At 41.4% G+C, this 22,239-nt stretch overlaps 2 protein-coding genes across 2 annotated transcripts in view; one reads left to right on the plus strand and one right to left on the minus strand.

Annotated features, from left to right (window-relative positions):
• The window catches only part of LOC119459404 (MMS19 nucleotide excision repair protein homolog), a 55,810-nt gene extending 49,155 nt beyond the window's left edge, over positions 1 to 6,655 (plus strand). The window contains exon 25 of the mRNA XM_037721196.2: positions 6,437 to 6,655. Coding sequence (XP_037577124.1) covers positions 6,437 to 6,467 — 31 coding nt within the window. The 3' untranslated portion in view covers positions 6,468 to 6,655. The remainder of the gene's footprint in view (positions 1 to 6,436) is intronic.
• LOC119459416 (lateral signaling target protein 2 homolog) overlaps positions 6,537 to 22,239 on the minus strand; it is a 52,256-nt gene continuing 36,553 nt past the window's right edge. The window contains exons 5-14 of the mRNA XM_037721207.2: positions 21,774 to 21,826; positions 21,613 to 21,702; positions 19,428 to 19,517; positions 19,263 to 19,364; positions 16,323 to 17,027; positions 16,065 to 16,225; positions 15,250 to 15,368; positions 11,525 to 11,708; positions 7,280 to 7,383; positions 6,537 to 7,184 (exon numbers count right to left, since the gene is read on the minus strand). Coding sequence (XP_037577135.1) covers positions 7,050 to 7,184; positions 7,280 to 7,383; positions 11,525 to 11,708; positions 15,250 to 15,368; positions 16,065 to 16,225; positions 16,323 to 17,027; positions 19,263 to 19,364; positions 19,428 to 19,517; positions 21,613 to 21,702; positions 21,774 to 21,826 — 1,743 coding nt within the window. The 3' untranslated portion in view covers positions 6,537 to 7,049. The remainder of the gene's footprint in view (positions 7,185 to 7,279; positions 7,384 to 11,524; positions 11,709 to 15,249; positions 15,369 to 16,064; positions 16,226 to 16,322; positions 17,028 to 19,262; positions 19,365 to 19,427; positions 19,518 to 21,612; positions 21,703 to 21,773; positions 21,827 to 22,239) is intronic.

The following is a 22,239-nucleotide window of genomic DNA, read 5'->3' on the forward strand; positions in this document are numbered from 1 at the left end:
ATTGTTGCAGTAGATTTTAACTTCATTTAGCCCTCGTAATCGCATGCCGCCAGTATTTTGTATGTCGTATATTCGTGCCATCCTGCACATAGGCCAACAAATGTTGTACACATCTAGAGAGAATAAGAAATGAGTCTGAGCCATTTCCCGACTTGCTCAAAACTGCTTATTTTGCACTAACGCTGATCACATATTTAGAGAATTGGCGCACACAACTTTTCTTGCGACCTACGGCTGGTGAAAATACTGATAATAGTTTATATTTTTGTTCAGACTGTGGTGCACATTGCACTTTGCACACGTAATAAACTGTCAGTCTCTTGCATACTGGTTGTTGATGACTGGCCAGTGTCCAGTGCTGTCAGTGCTAATGCAGGCTGCAGACAGGGGTTGTGACCAGGGGAAGGGCGACAGGCATGCGCCCGCCTCCATCCTTAAAAAAATTCCTGGCTACAGGCAAAGACTTCACATGACTTCTCTTCCTCATGGGCAGCTGTCGACACTTACATGCTCTAGGAAGGTGTGTGCAAAGCCCGTTTCTACATTAAAAGGACTTCACATCCTTTGAATGTGTGACAAATGGCACTTGAGCCAGAAAACATATTACCAGGGCATAGGCTGCACTTATTTGGTATGTCGCAAATTCGCGATAATCGGCGTTAAAGGGTTCAAACCCCATATTAATAATAAGTGTTGGGGTTTAATGTTCCAAAGGGGTTTTTTCCCCAGTTTTGACCATCTGCTGCGAGAAATACTACCTGTACAAAAGAATTTTTGCACTGTGCCCCTGGCTGAACGCAGTCGCGATAGATTCAATCCTGCACTCTCTTGCTCAGCAGCAACTATGGTGAATACACCACATTAAAATATGCATTGCTGTCCTGTCGTTTCATTTCAAATTTTCATTTGAACAAGTGCTCTTAGCAGATTGCACAATTCTCCCGTTGTCGTACAAGTTGCCTGTCCTTCCATAAACCCAGCTGCAAAAGGCAACTGACAATCAGCTAAACTAGTACAGTCGAACCCACATATAACAAATTATTGTGCATAACGAACTGCAGTAAAATCCCCGTGAAAATTTCTGTCTAAAATTTTGATTTTATATATTGAATTACCTATATATCGAACTGATATATCCGGGTTCGACTGTATTGTCAACTTTATAGTTATTCAGTCTAAAGCATATGTTTTAATTTTGAGACGCCTCAAGGTTATATGCATATTCTGTGAAAGCTTACCAGATTACTTTCTTCAATCAGTGCGTTGGCTAAGTGCTTCCATTCCACATGCTTCACTACTGACCACCAATTTCCGTTACACTAGAAAAACGTGCAGCTATCTGGCCAATAACGATCAACGTGTTTAATGCATCACTCTGTTAAATGAAGCATATGCTGCGCAATCTTTGATGATGGATAGTTAATGATGTGGTTTAGCTTAAGGGGAGATGCACCTCAGAGATTAATTTTGTTGCGATAGCAATTATATGGACACTCCAGGCAAATTTCCGCCGTCATCGTTGCTGTGAGGTTCCCTATAAAGTCCAAGTTCGATAAGATGTAGGTGAGAGGGAAAGCGTGCAAGAGTGAGACAAGAAGGATGGTGGCTTGATGCCGCGTCTTCTCGCGCACGTAAGGGAGAAAGTGGAGCAGGTTAGCACGCATCTCCTCTTCTACTCCGACTGCAGCTGTGTATGATGCGGCTGTGCGCACGCTCTATCTTGGAAGTAATGTGCTATAGGTGCAAACCCTGACTGACTCGAGAAGCCTGATGGCTTCATATGTGCTGAAGCAAAAGGCATCACTAAGGGGAATTCGCTCGCTACTACTGCCGCTCTTTTTCATGCCAGTGTTCGGACAGTAAGTGTCTGCAGTCAATCGAGATGTACACCCGTGAGCAAAAGTATACGAACCACAGGGTCGCTGAAAAAACTAAATTTCTTTGCAATTACCAAGCGTAAACTGGAATTGACGAGTACACTGAAAAGTTAGCAATGCCAAGTTTGGACAGCAGTCCTCAATTTCAAGTTGCGTTCACAGGCAGAGGAAAAAAATCGGCTTTATTACTCAACCCCTGGTCCGTATACTTTTGCTCACGGGTGTACCTATTCATGTTTGCTGGTGCACGCGACACCATGCTTGTTAATTTAGTAAGTAAATGTTTACAGCAGTTTATGGGGCTGATACAACTAGTAACCTCACTTCAGATAGCTGTCTAATAATTTGCTATTGCAATCAAAGCTTCACCTTTCGGGCAAAACTGATTTTTCATTTATAATAATAAAGATAATTGGCTGGAATTTATCCATAATATATAGTTTATTTTCCTATTTTCAAATATGATTTTAATTTCTCAATATCCTATCTAGTTATTTTTCTGTGCTTCCTGGAAGTGAAAACTATGGTCTCTTGTGCAAGGTTTGTGCTTCATATCAGGTGTAAGTGGGTTATCTCTTGCTATAAGTAATTGTAAATACGTAAGCTCAAAAACTATTTTCTTGTAGTTTTAGTGTTAAGAACAAAAATTTAATCTCAACTAGAGTTACCGAGAACATTGGTTTCCTAAAAGGCACATCACCAAAATTGCAGCAAATTGCAATAAAGCCTAGATACTTTCATTCTACACATCCTTATACATGTGCACGCAAAATTTGGCCTAGATTGAGCTGCATTAATTTCAAGAATTTCTCTGCACTAGCAGTAGAAACAGCACGAGACTGAAAAAAGAGAAACAATGTTAAAGATTCTAAGCTTGCAGATTACTATTGCAAATGATCCATTAACATGAAATTTGGCCAGAATATAGTCCAAGCTTTCCAGAAGTGTAAAACTTCGAGGAGGAAGAGAGGAATAGAGGGAGGTTAGCCAGTGCATAGACCAGCTGGACAATCTGTGCTGTGGTAAAGGAAATTGAAGATGATAGAATGAGACAAGAGCAAAGAACAAAAACTGTACAAGTGCGATGTAGCCTGCAACACTTCTCTCAAAGTCGTGTCACTCAGTCAACTTGTCTTCAAGAAGCACAACAATGCTTTCAACGCCTTCTGTGCCGAGGACAGTCTCGACCAGGGGATGTATTCTCGGACCATCACTTTCGGCAATATATTGCCTCCAATGAGCCAATTGGCTCATCCAGTTTTGCTTAACGAGCTAATAAATGTGCACTAAAACTGATATCGCCGAAAGCGATCGTCCAAGAATATGTCCCCGGTGTACGAGGATTCTTGCTTCCGACGAAGGGCGATTGTCTAGTCTGTTTAATGTGGTTAAGGGTTCTTTTGTACGCGAACTGAAACGAGGACATTCACAAAGGAGATGGGCAATCGTCTCTTCGCAGCTACAGTTGTCGCAAGTAGCGTTGTCAGCTATTCTGATGCAAAATAAAACTTGAAATTTCTCCTGCTACCTATGTAGCAGGTGAATTTTTGGACCTTCCTGTTCAAGCTGGGTGTTCTGCGCTGAAATGACTAGATTTATCTTCAGCTATCTGCATTCCAGATATTTTTATTCTTTCGTGGTCTCGAGTTGCTCAACTCCCGAGCTATAATAGAAAGTAGAGAGGTTCCCCCCGGGGATGCTTTTCTAAATCGCTCATTGCTTGACAATATTGGATAGCATTTTCGTAGAATATTGTTAAAGTACTACTTTGTTATGAGGGCTAGCGGTTAGTGTGGTTTAGGCTTTTTTTTCTCGCTATGTTGGTCTAATTTATACATGCCCTCGTAGGCCTGATTTCGGGCATTTCGCAGATACCTTATTTCAATTAATGTTGCTTTAACATTTAAATGGCGAACATAATTGTCATTGCTACAGATCCTTTGTTATGCTTGCATGACAAAGATCCCTTCCCTACGGTGTTGTAGGTGATTACTAGTATAATCTAAACATTGCTGGCTGTTCGTAACAGCCTTTTGTAATTAGTCTTTTTTGTGTCAAGGATGTTAATTTGAATAGCAGGATGGTGCACGGTTAGCTTAAAATTAGGGGAGAGCAGTTAAAATGACTAATGAATATGCTTAGTGCACTGATACTGCATTCCCTATAATGATGTCATCTATGTAGCGGAGATAGATTTTAGGTTTAAACAGATCGAATTCTAACTGTCTCATAAAGATGTAGGCATGAAAGGGTTTCCCATGATAGTACTCAGTTTGTAGGCATTAATTAGGTCAACTTGAATTCAAAATAGTTTGTGTACATGGCAGAGACAAATAAAGTTACAAAAATGGCCTGGTCGATGAGTGTTTGTTGCCTTGATGAACAAGAAATGGGGTGTATGCTTGACAGTTGATGATTCAAGAGTTTTGAAAGTGACTTGGCTTGGTACGTGTTGTTGTTGTTAGGTATAATAAGGCTGCTTGGGATTTGTGGAGTAAACAATTCTTCTATGGAGACCTTAAAGGGGCTGTCTACCGTTTTTCCAAGGACCTTCTATTTTGTAGTGCAATGCCTACCATTTGAAGTGTCTAGACATGCAGTTGTTTCTCTGGACAGCGAGTAGAAATTTCTAGAACAGAATTTTTCTATCTGCATAGTCGTCTTAAAGCTGTGAATAACACAGATTACTGGACGCAATCTTGGAGGCCATGCACCAATGCACAACTTCGTTCACAGTGACTTCACTTGCACAAGGTGGCAACACTTTTCAACATGCACTACTGGAAACAAGAAATAAATTACTCTCACGCAAAGAAAAGTTAGCAGAAGCGCATAAAATACAATACTGTATACAAGCGAAGTAACTCACTGTGTGGCCTTTTGGTTACGTGACAGTACACAGATTGGTTGAACTGTTTCACCGTTGAGCTTCGCCCCAGGTCATTCTCACACAACTTTCAGAGCCAAATTAAAAATATAATTTTTTGTTTATAAGATACAAACATGCTTGTTTTCGTCAGTATGACACAATCTTCTCATTCCCACCACAATCCAAAGACATGTTCTAAGCGACAGGCAGTCCGTTTAAAAATCATGAAGTAGTACTCTGAATGCACGATTACATCTAAAGTTAGAAAGTCCATCATTGCACGCTTATTATGTCGTCATATTCTGAAGTTGGGTCAGAATTTTCGGTAATTAGTGTCTTTGCAGAGTTGTCGGAGAGCCTATTGATATTTTTCTGTCATCCAGATTACTACTGCCTTTGTCTGCTGGTTTTATTATGTCTTTTCTATCCACAAGTTATTTCATATATTTGTAACTGTGCGGGGGATAAGTTCTTGTGCTTGTGACAATGTCTTATGCTTAGAATTTCCCTTCAGTAGTTTTATGTAGTGATCTAGTTCTTGGCATCTGGTGTCCACATCTGATATGTGCTAAGGCTCTTCGCAGCATTGTTGTTTAGGTTTTCTGCGTCTTATAATGAAAAAAAAAAAAAAAAAACAGTTCAAAAGAATTAATGCACCTGCAAAGTTCATAATGATTTACTGCACTGCCAAAAAAGCAGTTGCTGCCTTAACCACGTCAGGGCAGCAACTGCCCCTTGTTCAAACATTGGCTTTGTGACATTCTTTGTTTGACCACTTTTGATGAAGAGCCATGCATTCCATAAGTGGGGAGCTAGCAGAAACCAAATATAGGAACTTTTTTTCCAGCACAGGTGTTTGATCTTGACCTAGAGGCATTGCAACAATACAAAGCTAGTGTGATACTACGTTACACTAAGAAAGCGTGTGTGCAACTTGTGCTCAACTGCACGTTGAACATATCACAGTTGAGGGCTACAACAGTGATTCTAACCCCCATATTCTGGAATATTGCTTCGCGACACTCCACCAGCAAACAAGAAAATGAATAGCGGCACCACCCCTCAACAGTAGTAACAATCCAAAGGAATCCCTTAGCGAAAAATTGATAACTATGTTTTCAATGTCTACACGAATGCACTGGAGTGAACATGTTTTTTTTGTATTGTAGCAAACACCGAGAATGTTATCGCCATCGGGCTAAAAAGGATGTTCCACATCCGCCAACCATGGTTCTGAGTGGCGCTGGCTAACACTCCTAGGGCTAGATCTAGTAAGCATAAATACCCAAGTTAGTGGACGAATTGATGGCCGTCACCGTAGCACAATTGGTAGTGCAACGCACGCGTAATGCGGAGGTTGCTGGTTCGGCTCCTGCCGGCGACAAGTTATCTTTTCGTCCACTTTCATTTCCCTTTTCTTCATTATTTGCTACATTCCAATTTCAACTACACTTAGTTTCCCCGATGCTTTCCTTGGCTTCGTTGTCTGTTGGCTTTATGTGGTTATGAGAACGTTATTGAAGCATAGTGTCTGCTTCGGTCGAGAGGTGGCACTGTGCTCCATCGACTAGAGTAGAGGCCAGTTTGTACTGGCCTAAGCTGAGGTCAGTCCACTTGAAACACAGTGGATCTAAAAACGAGTGTATTGGTGTGCAGCAGTCGAAATAACATTTGGCCTTGCATTTTTCAGGCACATGGTTGGAGAGCCAAAAGGTGTATGACATCTGGCGTTTGTGAGAGCACCTTATGCCCTATGGGCCAACAACTGCATCAGAAGACACAAAGGCCACTGGATTGCATAACAGGTTTTATGTAACTAGATTCCATCTACAAAATGTGTTCAGTTCAAATTGCAACTCGATAAGGCCTGAATTACATTTGAGTAAAAGTAAAGAACTTTTGTGATATACTCGACTGTAAACAACCAACTCGTTTCTTTTACTTAAAAAAGGGAATGCAATGTAAAACTTTGGCACAAATTTTGCTGCAAATAAAGTTCTTCACTCATTTCGGCTGGGAAGGGAAAAAAAAAGGGGGGGGGGGGACTATCACACACAAACACACTGCTGTTCAAGTGCACAGGATGTCAATTTTATCGGCACTAGCGTTAGTACACAGTTATAAGACTAGAAAATGTCCACGACTGCAGTATGAACAAATGTTCCACACACAAACTCAATCATGGCCAATGGCAGATGCACAGCAGTACTTGGCAGGTTCTCATTCATCACAGGCATCTACTGGCCCTTTTGCTGCAAAAGCCTTGCCACCAACTCCTGTCTTCTCCACAGAAAAAACGTTGGTCAACAACCATGAACCAGTTCTTCCACCACAGATGTCACACGGCAGATGAAGCATGAATTGCAGACGCGCACTGGCTTGTAGTGGCCATAGCGGGGCAGTGTTATTGAATGAGCACTGCACCGGGAACAGAAGATCTGCACAGACAATGCACAAGTTGCAGTCAGAGGCTCTACGAGGCAAAGACTTATGGAAGTGCACTCATCCCCCAGGGCAAACTTGGACCACCTACCTTTCCACATCTTCGGCAGTGATGCCTCCGCCGCAGCAGTGTAAAGTGGGCATTACAGTCCATGCAGTTGGATGTTAACTCATCTGGCATCCATACTGGGCTACCTGAAATGTGAAACACTCGGTTTCAGCACATGACCTTGCAAAGTCAAAATGATAGCAAGGTCTGGCTTTTCATTACAACATTGTTTTTGATACCAACCACAATATTAGTAATCCAGATTATAGGTTGAAAGGCTGTACCTGGATAGAACAAACTGCATATTGCTTCTGGCTGTGTGTCCCAGCTGACAGTTTTTATTAACTTATTGGTCACGGTGTCAGTTGGGATCGTTGTAGAGATGACTTAGAAACATGCAAACTGTTCATTATTGCATGGTGCTTATATGGGCATGAACAATGTAGTGTTTTTAAAAATTTTTATTGGTAGCCTAAAGAGAATTGTCTGTGCTTCCTATAACTTTCTGATTAACACTTTCACCACAAAGGGCTTCATTTTAGAGACAAGACACAAATATTAACATTTTTACCATTTAGGCATAAATAAGTAATTTATTCAACACTTGTAGTAGCTCATCAGCTTGTCCATCTTTATGGGCAATAATAATGGATTATATTGATTTGTTTCTGCATTGATTCAGTAATCTGAATTCAGATTACGAACCTTTAGTGCACTTCCTAAAAAAAAAAAAGTCAGCCAGATAATTCTCCAAACAGTTATACAGGCCTTGGCATGCATTAATTTTACTGTATGCTGTGCTGCATTTGGCATTTATTCCTTATTGCATTTCAAAATCTATCTCAACTTATGTGCAGAAGACAAGCATTGTAACTGTTTGCAAACGGATGAGTGGCAGCAATTGCATAAAATATGAAAGATAGGATAAGTGGGCCCACAATATTACAATATACGCAATATAAACCAGCCACATCTGATATGTGCTAAGGCTCTTTGCAGTAATGCTTTATGATTTGGACATTTTCATAGATATGACAACTGCCACATTCCTTTAGTTAAGTGTAACTGAGTGCAATAAGAGAACAACCTATCCACAGATGAACACCCTTCATTACTTCAAATTTTGCACTACATTTAGTTATGACTTGCATAACTTCAATGGCAATGTTACGGATACTGCAGAGAGTAAGCATAAAGCCAAAAGTATTTGTGCAAGAGGAGAGAGAGAGAATAAACATCTTTAATGTCTAAATGCAGCTTTGGAGAGGCAAGAGGAATCAATTAGATATAGGATGCTGTCATACTGCATAAACAGATGGTCATTAGTGACCCTGTTACACTGCAGTAACAGTTGGTGAGTTACTTCTAGTGAATGACTGACATTTTCTAGAAAAAAAACTTGCTTTCTTTTCGTATAGAGGCATCACAGCAGTTTATTGCCCGACAATAATTATGCGTACCATAAGGACTCCTGTCATAAATGCATGAAAGCAACTCAATATTTTGCGTATGGCAAAAGGGGAATCACTGCCGTGACCCACAGGTGACCTATGCCACAGTGAACATGTTAAAGAATGCAATACAAAGCAACATGCATCACTGAGTCTACATATTCTGCACGCAGTGCTGGTGACTGCAATGCTGGCATAATATGGCAAGAACGATGCTGATTGACCAGTGTGTGAATAGCATGCGCTGCCTCACTGCCAAGAGTAACAGGGCAGTTTTTCTCTACAATGAACACTGACAGCAATGTAGAATGTTTATTTACCAGTTTTATTATATGTAGAATGTTTATTTACCAGTTTTATTATAACACTGAACTTGACTGATTCTTCAAGACCTTCAGCAACATGGATTACTTCCCAGGAGTACACAGCGAATGCTCTAAAACAACTTTCTCGCTGGCCACTGATGAAAGTCACAATTTGCAGTTGTACCCTTCCACTCAAAAGATTGCCATGGTTTGCTGGCTAGCTTGACAAACCTGATATCACCTATTGTTAATCATGCAAACGTGAGGCGTGTTTTAACATCCATAAACATGGGGGAAATAAATGATTTTTTTTTTTTTACATGTAATTCCCAAAAGCCTGTTTAGGTTTGTATGTTTCACTGAAAAAACAGTAAGACGGTGCAATGTGCTATGTACACAGTAAAATTATGATAATTTGAAATTTTACAGGCCCCCCAAAAATGTCAAGACTTATCCAATGTCAAATTAATTAATCTGCATAGGAACCGCAATGTTATCAGCTCATGCAAATAAGACTTCACACCCTGTCGGAATAACTCACACAAAACTGCTGAAAAAAAGGGTTTTCAGACTTGCTTAGTGGTGTGGTGGCAAAACGGAGGCCTTCATCCAAATAGATCATAGGTACATATCCTATTTTCCTTGCCAGTGAGCTAATTGGAAACTAATCGCCAATTGCAATGCTGTTAGTGGGCTGCAGTCGAAGTGCCGCTTGTCTATTTTGCAGATTGCTTGCACTTCATTTATGACATCCAGCACCACACACCGTATCGGATAATGTGAAAATGCTTGTCACAACTGCTGCTGTGACCCAGGAACACAATGGTTGCACAAAGCAAAAACAAGCTCACAGTGCTAGTTCTACTGTGTGGAAAGCTGTTCCTTTCAGCACGATTATTATGCCACTGAATACATTAAATACAGTCAAACCTCGATTTAACAAATTATTGTATATAACGTAGTAAAAAAAATTTCTCGCTTCTATTACAGTGTGACAGATACAGTTGGACCTCGATATGACGAAGTCAGTAAAGTCAAAAATTTGCTTCGTTATACTGAAATTTCATATCGAAATTTGACCCTTTATGCAAATAAGTAGTCACCGATTGATTTTTCTTACACGGAAGGGGCCGTAAAATTTTCGATATTATCGGGAAATCGAAAAAAGCAAATTTGAATGAGAAAAACGAATAATTTTATTGAATTTGAGAGTCGGCGGGGAAAGATACGGTTTCCTGCCGTGTCGGCGATATCTTCAAATCGGCGGTATGAATCAAAGCCAGCCATACATCCACTCCACCCCCGTGGCTGATAGCGTCGTCCCACTGCGAGCGACACTACTATCATGAAAAGCGCCGGCAGCAGGGAGCGAATGCTTAAGTCTGCCTCTCGCTTCAACGAGTCGCCAAAACTCGAGATTAGGCAACCTACAGTACTAAACGGGTGCGAGAAGACAGCGTAAATGATGCCACGCCATCTCGGCACGCCAACTCTTCGCACTCGCGCTAGATTACTTCTGAACAGGGCGCGTGGGTTGCGTATGCGCTAAGCTGTGCTGAAAGGAGACTCGCAACAACCTGCTCCCCAGTCCACCCTTGCGCGCTTGATCGTGTTACCGCGAGCTCGCTCTCCTCCCCCAACATTCCACTTATCGCACGGGAAGACGGCGCTCATTAAGCCACCATCCTTCTCGGCTCCCCCTCGCAAGCTTTCACTCGCACCCAAAGCATACAGCGCACAGGGCGCGGTAGGCTCTTATCACGCATGGAACGGGACGCTGCTCTGCTTTGGCTGTCGCTCTTGGTCACGTGGCTTGAGAGGTGCGTTTGCAAGCAGCCTCTTGTAATTTGACCACTTGCGTCCGCGGAAGTTGCCATTGTCTCGGTATTTCTTCCCGGCGGCAGTGAAATTTCGTTATACTCAAATCATGTATAAACACACTTCATTATAGTGAGGTTCTAAATACATGGTGTTCTATGGACAAGAAGTTATGAAAAGTTAAATACTTCGGTATATCGAGATTTAACTGCATATGTTTATAATGAATATATGATACAACAAAGCTATTTTTATGTCATTAGCGACTTCGTTATAATGAGATTTGACATTACTGGGTTTCAATTGGATACTAGAGCTGCTCCTGTGTCTAAATTTGTGGTGCTCATTTGTTCAACTTAACTGGTGCATGTCAAATACTACTGAATTAATTAAAAAGCATTTCATGCCAATAATTAAGCATGTTTGATGGGACAAGATATGGAATTCAGATTTTCTTATTGAGAGTCGAAATAAAAAGGTCTTGCTGTATAGTACACTAAGGAAAATGTATACAATTCTGAAGGCAACTGAAAAAGTGTCACTATGAGGCCTATTACTCAAATGTTGGTAGCACTAACATGATGAACTTCTGCACCACCTTTTCATCATACATAATGGATGCAATTAAAAATAACTGCACTGTTTCAAGCACAAACGAGGCTTAAAATGTTTGTGGTTGCCTTGTGTGCGAGTGCAGACAGCCATAACCTTACCTCCATGCCCAGATTCCGAGGAGAGCTCCAGTGACAGCTCATCAGGCAATACCTCCTGAGCACTGTCCACTGAACGGCGGCCAGAGCTATCACGCTGCTCCCCTTCCTCCTCCAATTCCACCGCATCCACAAACGACAGTGAGAAGAGGGAACGCTCAGGGACACTGCTCCGCTCTGTAGGGCTCTGCCAAGCAAGCAATGGTCCACTCTGTTATCCACTAATGGCGATTAGAAAGGCACACGAGGTAAAAGAATACTGGGAGACAAATGCTAAATCCTCATACACTGTGCCTTTGTCTTTCAATTTAAAGGGACATTACAGAGAACCATAAGTTCATCTGTCTTAGTATGTTACGCTTCAACAATACCAATAATGCCACTATTACCGAGAGACAATTTTGCAAACAAAAGAAAAAGAAAAGAACCCAGAAAAACAAAAAGGTGGGTGCAACCACGGTGGAAGGTATATACTCTTGAGGTGAGGACACTCGCGAGACCAGATTGACTTGATAAAGTAGCAACAGCGCGCGTCGATCGGCCCAGTGATGGCAGCGGATACCTATCGATGGGACGACGCAACTTCAAGACAGAAAAGGTTTTATCAACCGTTGCTATAGCAACTGGCGCTTCGCGGGAAATCCGAAATGATTGAGTGCCGCGTGAAAGTAGGTCACTGTGGTGAGGGGAGAGCGTGGGATCTGAGAAGGCATGGCCTCGACGGAGCAGAGAGTTCAGTGCGTTCCTAGTTCGCGCAAGCTCTTGCCTGCGTTATAACTGAAATTGTGTTGTCCCGCTGATAGGTATCTGCTGCCGTCACCGGGCCGATGGACGCGCAGTTGCTACTTCATCTGGTCGATCGCGTCTGACAAGCAAGCCGAGAAGAGCCTCCACCTAAAGAGTATTCATCTTCAACACAGCCTTCATGTTCCCACACTAACTTACCATGAAGTCACAGATTTTGACGGTGTTTGCTCCAGCCTGGTTAATCTTTTATCGGTAAACGAGAACTACATTATATTCTAAAGGAGCCAAAGACTGTACCTAGCAAATTTCGAGAACTTTTACAGTGCCACGATGGCCCAAATTTGAAAAAGGGCTCTGAAATCTGAAGTTCCATCGCCGTGCTAAAGTTTTGGCATGAAACTTAAAAAATGTTTGGCCTTTATTTTTTTTCTTCCAGTAATCAAGTTCTGGTCGCAACACTAATGAAACTAGAATTGTGAAAGAAAAATCTACGCATCTAAACTGATTAAGTGTTTCTCTTTAGTGTCCCTATAATGCAGATAATTTTAAGTGCTGGGAGTATATCACTTTAATGCCGCAATTTCTCTTGAGGCCAATTGTGTGAGATGTTTCTCTTCCCATCTGTGTGTCCGTGTGTGTATGTGCATGCATCCAGAACAGGTCAGAAGAAAGGACAGTTTCAGTGAACAGGGAAACAAGATGGGGAGCAGTTCTAAGTTGAATGCAAAGGGTGGGGCTGATTTTATCTGGACAGTTAGCACAATAAGATGTACACCACAGAAATGAAACAAACGTGTGTAAACCTTGCACAAAAGCCACAATCAATGATGAGAGAGGCTTTGATGGGGGCAGAGTGGAAGAATCAAGCAATGCTGCCCGCTATTATTTTACTAAGATTCTATCTGTGTTGTAAACACTGAACCACCATGGAAATGATGGGATGGGATTGTAGTAGGCTAAGAACATGCTTTGCGATTTCTCGTATTGTTCTCTAAGGTTTGGCTTTTGTCTTCTTTCATTTTGTTCGGCTGCAATTTGAGGCTCTGCATACATGCTGCACAGAACTCTACAATTAGATGCCCCATCTACTCAAATAGCAAATGCAAAATTAAATGAGTGGTATAAACTACACTACAGATGTTACAAACTTAGTGCAAAAGTGCCACTTCAGCATGCGTTCCCTAGGCTAACAAGAAACAATGACAACACTTTAGAACTTGAAATGACATTACTTCAGATTAAGCAAGGTCTGCCTTCTGAAACAGGTCGTAGTGCGATATAGAAGGGTTAAACATGTCAAATTTCAAACCAATGGACATTACCAAAGTGGCACATGCACAAACAATAAAAGCATAGCCAAAAAATCAAAATTCAGATGCTAATTCTAAGATCCATCGTTGCTTGTTCCTACTTCTCATTTGGCTGTCATGCAAGAGAACCAACAATAGAATTTTTATTACTGATCTCTAATTATTTGCCAAACACATGCTTCCCCAAAGCCAAACAGCAAGCTACATATACATAGTAGAATATGGTCGGAGAGCAAATTTCTAGCTTCTGTAACAAACCTGTAAAGGAGCAGAGATATCAAAATTCTGGTTTTATATTTTCTTTAATTAAGCACAGAAATCTTGAAAGGGCCTCAAAATTATCTGCTAAGCCACATCAGACTGGCAAAGTGTTCTTTTGAAACTCTCTCTTGCCTGTTAGGTAGCAAGATTGATTTTTGTGGAGAAAATCCAGGCCAACTATTAATTCTCTGAATCTGAATTTCGTGCCCAAGCCGTCGTTCTGATGATGATTTTCAACATTACACAAGCAGCACAGAAAGAAAACTGGACAAAGAAGTGATGATATTGTGCGACCTAACAGGAAGCTGCCTGCCTCAAACTCAAGGTGACACTGCGCAGTATCACGCACTTTGAAGTCATTTTCTCAAACTGAGACTCGGCATTCATTGGAAATCACCTACACAAGAGTAACAATGATATTACAAGAGTGTAATACCCGTGCCACACGGGCAAAGTAAAGTGCACTTTGAGCGAGTGCACTTCAGCGCGCTGAGTGTCACTATGGCGGCGCGCTGCTACACGAGAAAGGAAAGTTCTTTCAAATTGATGGCCATGGTGACCGGAGTCAGACGGGAAAGCATATATTTATTAATATAAAAATGTGTGCACGAAAACAGTTTATTATTGTTAGAAACAACTATTACAAGCGCCGGCAACAACGGCAACTTGACCAGCAACAGTCAAAACGACTCGATCCGCCAAACAACTGCGCAGCCATTACCCGGCGTGGTCGTGAGCAGCCCCAGAGCGAGAGTAGTTTTTTTGCTGTTCTTGTTGTTTTTTGCGGTGTAGCACATTTTATTGTCTTGTAACGTTAGCAATTTAAAACAATGTTATTAAAAATTACTCCTGACTCTTCTTTCAATATCACTTTATGTTTCTAAGCATTGCTAACGTGGCTACACACTTCGCCGCCGCGAAGCGAGTTCGCTGAACACACTCGCCGGCGAGTGTGCTCTGCAGTGAGTCACTAAGCGTTCCCGTGTGGCAGCCTGCGAAATGGCACTAGACGCGAAGTGCACTCGCTCAAAGTGCACTTTACTTTGCCTGTGTGGCACGGGTATAATATACCACTCTGGCTTAACTAAGAATTTTTCGTGATTCCTTACACACTAAAGAAGTTGCTGCAAAGCACACAGGTAACAAAAATGTGAACACTGTGGCCGGAGCAATGGGGCACCAGACCTGTTACAACCCTTAGGTCTTGTAATGTCACAATGGGCACCTGACTTCTAGCACCAAACCCACTCAACAGAAAAAGCTTGACAAAAATCTGGCATGTGTTCAGAATGTTACACCCCTCCGTTTCAGCAAGAAATTACTATTTCAAGTAGAGAAAAACTGAAATTTTAATGCCTCTGCTCTTAACACAACTACAGTCAGTAATGCATACTGCTGACATGAGCCCACCTCCGTGTCCTGGGAAATGGCAGAGGAATCTTGCTTTGAAGAGCTGTTCATTTCAAAGACGCACTTCAGTATGTTTCTCATCTCGCCGGCAAAATTTGTCTGCAGCTGGTCAGCCACACCTTTTACAAGAAAGAAGAATAGCCAATGCATGTTTGTAAAACGATTTTTACCACACTACTGCATTTTTCTTATGATCCCGAAAATTCCACCCATCAATTTGGAGCGGATTTGCTTAGCTTTCTGGATATAAACATAGCTGCTCTGTTTGGTAAAAGGTTGCATAATGAATTGGTGAATTAAGAGATATTTGCCTTCAATCCACCATTAAAACATGTGATCTTGCAGAAAATAGAGCAGACTAACACTCATTTACATATATAGAGGGAGAAGAAACTGCTCCAAACTGACCAGTGAAATTATGGACAAGAATTTCTATAGGACATGCAGTGCTCATAGGCCTTCCTAAAACACACTTTTTATATACTGCAGGGATAGTAACAGCATCTGATCACCTGTCAAGGAGGGCCAGCTATTGCTAGTGACCAACATCATCAGTGCACACATCATCAACGTTGACCTTATAAAGCTTTTCCTTCACACAAGACCAAATTTTTCAAGTTGTAAATCAGCAAATACAAGTTAACGTTTTTTGGTGTGAGAAGGCACCAAAAAATATATTACAACAGTCCTGAATGTTTTTCGTACAAGGAAGCTGACCCCCTTCCAAAGGTCTTTCCAGCACTAGCACTTCTGACAATTATCAGGCTGATGACATTATCTGGCACAAATGACCAGCACTGGGTTCAATAACTCACCGGAAATTCCCACGAAGAGCCTATGAATAAGGTCATCAGTGCTCTTGAACCGACAACGAAGCTCATTGTGAAATGCAATTTCTGCAGCCTGTAGAGCCAAAGCTATTTCTTCATCATCGGGACAATCAGAGTTGTAGGAACTGGTGTCAGTGCTTTGGTAACTATGGAGCATAAGCGAAGGAACAGGGAAGAAAAAAGAAAAGGCAGAAAATGTTATCAGGTTCCTCTCAGTGGCAAGCTAGAGATGAGCATACATACCTCATGCACTCCCATTCAGCACTTGAGAGACTCGACAGACTTTTGCAACTTGAGCATGGGGATGGCAGAGAGCGCTCTTCATTCTGCAATCGCCGAATCTGTGGCACTACTGGAACACGATCAGACACATTCGATGTTTTGGAGGATCTGCGCAAGCATGGACTCTGTCTTGGCTGCTGCTGCTGCTGCTGCTCTGTGGAGGCACCTGCGGACGCCCCTGCCTGCAGGGGGTCACTAAAGAGAGGCCACCAGTTGTCAGAGACCACACTGTCATCAGAGTCGTAACTGGCACTGCTTTCACTGTCAACAGCACTTGGCTGCTGCTTGTGTGGTGAAGAAGTGGTATTCTGCGATGGACACTGGGATGCTGCCACAATTTTGCGAGCCAGTGGACTGGAGTGTTTTACAGCCCAGAACTCTTTGGTCTCCAGACCAAGCTCACGGATATGCTTTTGCATCTGCTGGACAGGCTCGCTTTCTGGGGCTACACCAAAATTGTGGTTGTAAAAGTCTTTGATGAACTGTTTACAGCTGTTATAATTGCTGTAGAAATGCTTGATGCACACATCAGAGTCCAGTTTTATATATTCATCGGTACCAAATGAGCACTGTTTGGAGTTGACGCATGCTTTAGGCTCTTCAAGTTGGCATAAGGTTTTTTCTAGAAGCCAAAGCTCCTCTCTTGACAGAGTCCACAGCAGTTCCCTAAAAGGAAATCAAGAGGCACTGTGAAGTGTACAACCATGTTGTTCAGCCACATTCAGAAATCCTGCATATTCTACAAGTGAATAGAACATCCTTAAAAAGTCACTTGATGGTACTTGACAAACAAGGTAATATGACAATGAGATCTCAAGATGTAGGGTGAAGAACAACCAAAACCAATAATAACTCATTAGGACATCGATGGTGAACAGAACACTGCAGGGCAGTCCACTGTTTGCTACATTGCTTTTCTAACTACAATTCAAGTTTATTTCTGGGATACATACCGAAAAAGAATATAGGCTAAAAGCTGAATCAACAGCTTTAGTAGGCCCATAAGCCCTTACAAGGCTATACGAACGTCTACAAACATAAACATTACCTATAAGACACGGAACACATAACCAGCATGTACACCTCAACTTTTACAAATATATGCAAACATTAGTGACAAAAATTATAAAACACATAGGTAATAACTAGAATATTCACATTCACACAGGGCCTTAAGCAGGAAACGTTAAATGCAAAAACAGCACAAACAAGGTAATAATTCAGACAAACCATTCCATATCGATGAGATTATCCTATCTATACTGGTACGAAGAGTAACATTCCTGTTCTGCACCACAATGATACTAGCAACCAGGGCTGGTTTAACCTGTCAGCTATGGGGGCTGCAGCCCACTGGCCCTTGACTGCTAGGGGGCCCCATGAAAAATGTTTTCTTGACAGGCCCCTCAACAATCAAAAAAAGTCCCTCACCAGGGCCCCATCAAAAATTTTGGTTGTACAATAGCAGATGTAAAGCATCGTAGAGGGAGCATTCCACACAATATTTCTTAAAAAGTGGTTTAGTAGCAGCCGAAAAAGAAGCAAAGATTCTGTGGTGCGAGGAGGAGACCTGCCCTTCGTGCACAGAGGCTCTCTTCCTTTGCTCGACCAGCGCCTGCAAGTGACCTTCCTCTCTTGCCTCCTTCCATATAAGAGTTAAAGGGTTCACCTCCTAGTACATGCGCTTTCTGTTATTCACCTAGATTGTATGCCACATACGCGCAGAAATTGAAAGTGTTTAGTGAACTAAAATGTTTGTTGCTTTAAAACATGCGGTTCTCTTTTTCTCAAGCAATAGAGATGGAGCAGTTCGTTCATGAATTTTACAGCGATGCTGTTAAGGGCTAGGTTCCAGGTGATCGCGTCCATGTAGTAGACCGGCAAGCGTGTACAACAATTCATACCAAAATTGGCATAAAAGGGTACAAATGTATGAATAACATGACTGATAGGTCATGACATCACTAACATCACATGCCCACCAGTTACGTCACGATTAATGATGAGCCAGGGACAAGAAAGAAAGAAAGAAAGGACAGCAACGAAGTTATGCGTAGTATGTGTCTTTATTCAATCAATATAGCAATTAACCATATATAACTCAATATAGTTCTGAACAAGTACAGCTTCACTGGTCTTCCATATTCACATAGTGGAAGGGCTCTGAATTTTTTTGACTAACTACATCGTTAAACAACAGTGATGCGCCCGTGAGACAATAAGCATTAGATAACCTAACAGAAGAAAAGAAACATGCTTTCTCAAAGCAAAAATTTTGCTAGCATTATATCACGATACTAGATACCCTCGTATGCTCATCTGCAGACATGTAACTTTTTTTTCTGAGAATAAACTTGAAAACAGAATGTGACATCTGCAACAGTTTAAATATTTGCCATCTTAACTGATCACCGTGATAGTCAACGTCATCATCACTGAGGCCCCCAGGCAAATTTAGGACCGGGCTCACAATTTCTTAATCTGGCACTGCTGGTAACAAGTGCATAATTTATATAAACGCTTCATAAGAGACAGTATCAGACAGTAACATTCATAACTTTGTGACAAGAAAAGCAAATGAAAATAATGTTTACTGTTTATATAAATACCATGCGTCCCAAGTAGCTCGATAGAACCAAGGTAATGTTGTCGTCGCTTGGAACAAGTCAGACTATTTTTTGTGTATTTTGCTTAATTACATAATTAGTTAATCAATTTTTCAAATAATACATTCAGAGCAAAAGTGTCAATGAGAAAATTGTAGGATAGTCTACTTTTATCCACAGCCCCCCAAAAAAGCTATTTGTTTTAATGCCACTATGTTAACTGCATCATGAAAATGGTCACTTTTCAAGGCAACACATAAACGTAAAGCAAACAGCAACACAAGTAGTCACATACCGGATTTTGCATAGAAGACTGTAGAATGGCCGAAACAATTCCGAAAGGCTTGAAGAGTCCTTGTCAACATTCAAAGGGCCATCAGAAAACAGCACCAGCCCACTAGGAATAAAAAGTTCAGCCATTAGTTGTCTTGCTAAATTGAATTTCCTACGAATAACTTACGCAACGATAGCTAGTCTTGGAATGGTAAACATGAGTGCTGGATCGTACGTCTCCACCATCTCCTGGGGAACTAGCTTTACCTCAATTGCTCTGAAATTGAGAACATTTCTTGTAAAGTGGATGACATTTGCCAACAGATAAATAAAATGAATTTTTAAGGGCTTGCAAGAAGTCAACATCACAGCAACTTCAAAGTGCATCAGTGTTATCATTGGTGCGAGTGCCTTTAATGAACACTAATAGGTCACCACGATGGCGAAAACACTTTCAGAAGGCTACAAAACGCAAAATGATGCAAATATTTTATTGAAAAAAAAAAAAAAACGAAATAGAAATTAAAACCCAAAGCCACAAAGTGTGAGACCGTAGCCAACTGTCGGGTACATAGTCATCCTACTGTTGTGTTTGTTCTGCTTACAGAGATAGTAAAGAGAAAAATTTGAGCTGTATGCTACCCTACTTGAATATAAAAAAAAAGCTACCGTGATAAGTAGCTTAGTAAGGCAGAAAAGGCACAAAAATAAATTATGGGCGGTGCGCGTCTTTTCGTTTTGTCAAGGGCGCAGACATGCAAGAAGCCCCCTGCGCTGCCTTTGCCGGAACTTTACGCCATAGAGTTTCCGGCAATAATTTATAGGGGGAACTTTGGCGCTGCAATCGTTGAGCCACCATGGCCCCATTGGAATGATGGTTAGTACATAGATTTGTCTTTGTGGATTCATTAATTACCCATTATCTGCCTTCAGTGGCCTAAATTTCAAAGCAATCCATACCTTCTTTAAATGCAGAATGCAATAAGACTCTGAACACACACAATCGCTGCTTATTGCAGCGCTTCTGTTTGTCCATGCGTCCGTAGCATAATGGTTTCAATGTTGGGCTTCTTTGTTTGAGGTCCTGTGTTCAAACCGTGCCGTTGGGCAATTTTAATAATATGTATTTAATTATTCATAACGCGATTTCCAAAATCACAAAGCCGTGGCCAGAAGGACGAAGTACAAACCGTCATTCCCATGCTGGCTGAACCACCCTGCATTCAGCTCCCATAGACACTAGCGCCCCAGTTCCCTCTAGTAATTGTATGAAACTATGCCCTACACGTCGGGCGTGCTGGTGACACATATGTAAAGAACAACTACTGTTCATTAGTCTGCGGTCGCTAAAGTGGCATCTACCAAAGCCCCCACCCCCACTCTTCACTACCCTTGGCAGGAACCCTCCGTGTCAGGCCTGGTGTTGAAGCATAGGTAAAAAACAACTACTGCAAAAGTAAAAGGTGGGAAATTATAGAATAATGCAAAAAAGAGGGAGAGCTTATGCCGGAGTATTTATCCGAGGTCACGTAGTGAAGCTCGGCTAGGGTCAAACTAGCCTAAATGTGTCCTCCTCTGTAGTACCCAGGCGCAGCCCCAAGATTTTTCTTTTGCAACTGACGCATGCACACAAAGGCCAGGAGAATGAGGTGTATTTCTTAGCGTGTCTGTGCCCTTGACAAAACAGAAACACCCAAGTGGTGTACCGCCATGAGGTTCCCACACCAGCTCCTCGTGACGTCATACATTTTGACGATGTCTGCTCACATTTAGTTAATTTGTTGTTGGTAAAAGCTAACTACATAGTGTTCACGAAGAGCCAAAGACTGAACTTGGCAAGTTCACAGCCACAAAAATTTGTAAATGTACTCTGAAATCTAAGACATCCCACCGACTTACTGGTGCAGGGATGTCCGCGCCAGTACGTCAGCGCGATGACATTTGAAAAATTAAACTTTCACCTTCATTTTACCTTTTAATAATTAATCTATTGCCACAAAATTAACAAAAATAAACTTTTGAAAGAACAAGTTGTTAGGCTAAACTGATTTAGTCTTTCTCGTTATGTCCCTTTATGTGCTCTGGAACAGGCAGCAAAACTTTGGAATCATTCTCCAGAGTACATTGTGCACAAGGGCATTCCACCACTAGAATTACCATAGTTGCAACACAAATCAGCCAGGACCTAGCAACACTCGTACTCTGAGTAGCTCTCGTTTCTCATGAAAGCTGTACATTAGACACGTATACATACAGTGGAATACTACTACGAAAACCTGAAGAAAAAAAAAAAAAAAGAAATAATGTTTAGTAATATCACGGGTTCCTTCCATCTTGCATGCATGTGGAAGTTTAGCGGCAGGGGAACAAACCTTTGCAATGTCTCGGAAAACAACACCACAACTTCTTGTTGCAAGTGATATTCCTTGGCAGATTTTACAGGTACCATAGCACTTACATAACTGCAACAAAAAGAAAAAGAAAAATCAGTATTGTGCAAACTGACAATGTTAAATGTGCAAAATAATTTTACCTCAATTCGAATTCAGCGAAAAGCCTATCAAATGTCTTCAGTGATTCTTTCAGCTGTGGAAAAGAATGAGAATCAGTGTGAAAATGACAATAAAAGTTATTAGCACTCATTTGCTTTGAGACCCTGGGAGTGTTAGCCAATGAGCGGGAGGATGATGCCATGCTAGCTTAATTGGTAAAGCACCACAAGCGTAATTCGGAGGATGTGGGTTCAGTTCCCACCTGCGGCAAGTCATCTCTTCGCCCACTTTCATTTTTCTTGGTTTAATTTTTCTTTCATTTCTCTAATGCCTCAGGCACTAATGATCAGAAGCATGTTCTTGTATAACCCATACTTTTCATTTTCAGTACACTTCAGTAAAATGATTTGTTTCATTAATACTTCTGCATTGTTTCAATTCGAAAGGTCAACAATTCCGAACAATATTTATTGGAAAAGGGGTAAGCACACTAAAAATCTGGGCATT

This window comes from Dermacentor silvarum, chromosome 1 (genome assembly GCF_013339745.2).
Source record: "Dermacentor silvarum isolate Dsil-2018 chromosome 1, BIME_Dsil_1.4, whole genome shotgun sequence".
Lineage (NCBI taxonomy): Eukaryota > Metazoa > Arthropoda > Arachnida > Ixodida > Ixodidae > Dermacentor > Dermacentor silvarum.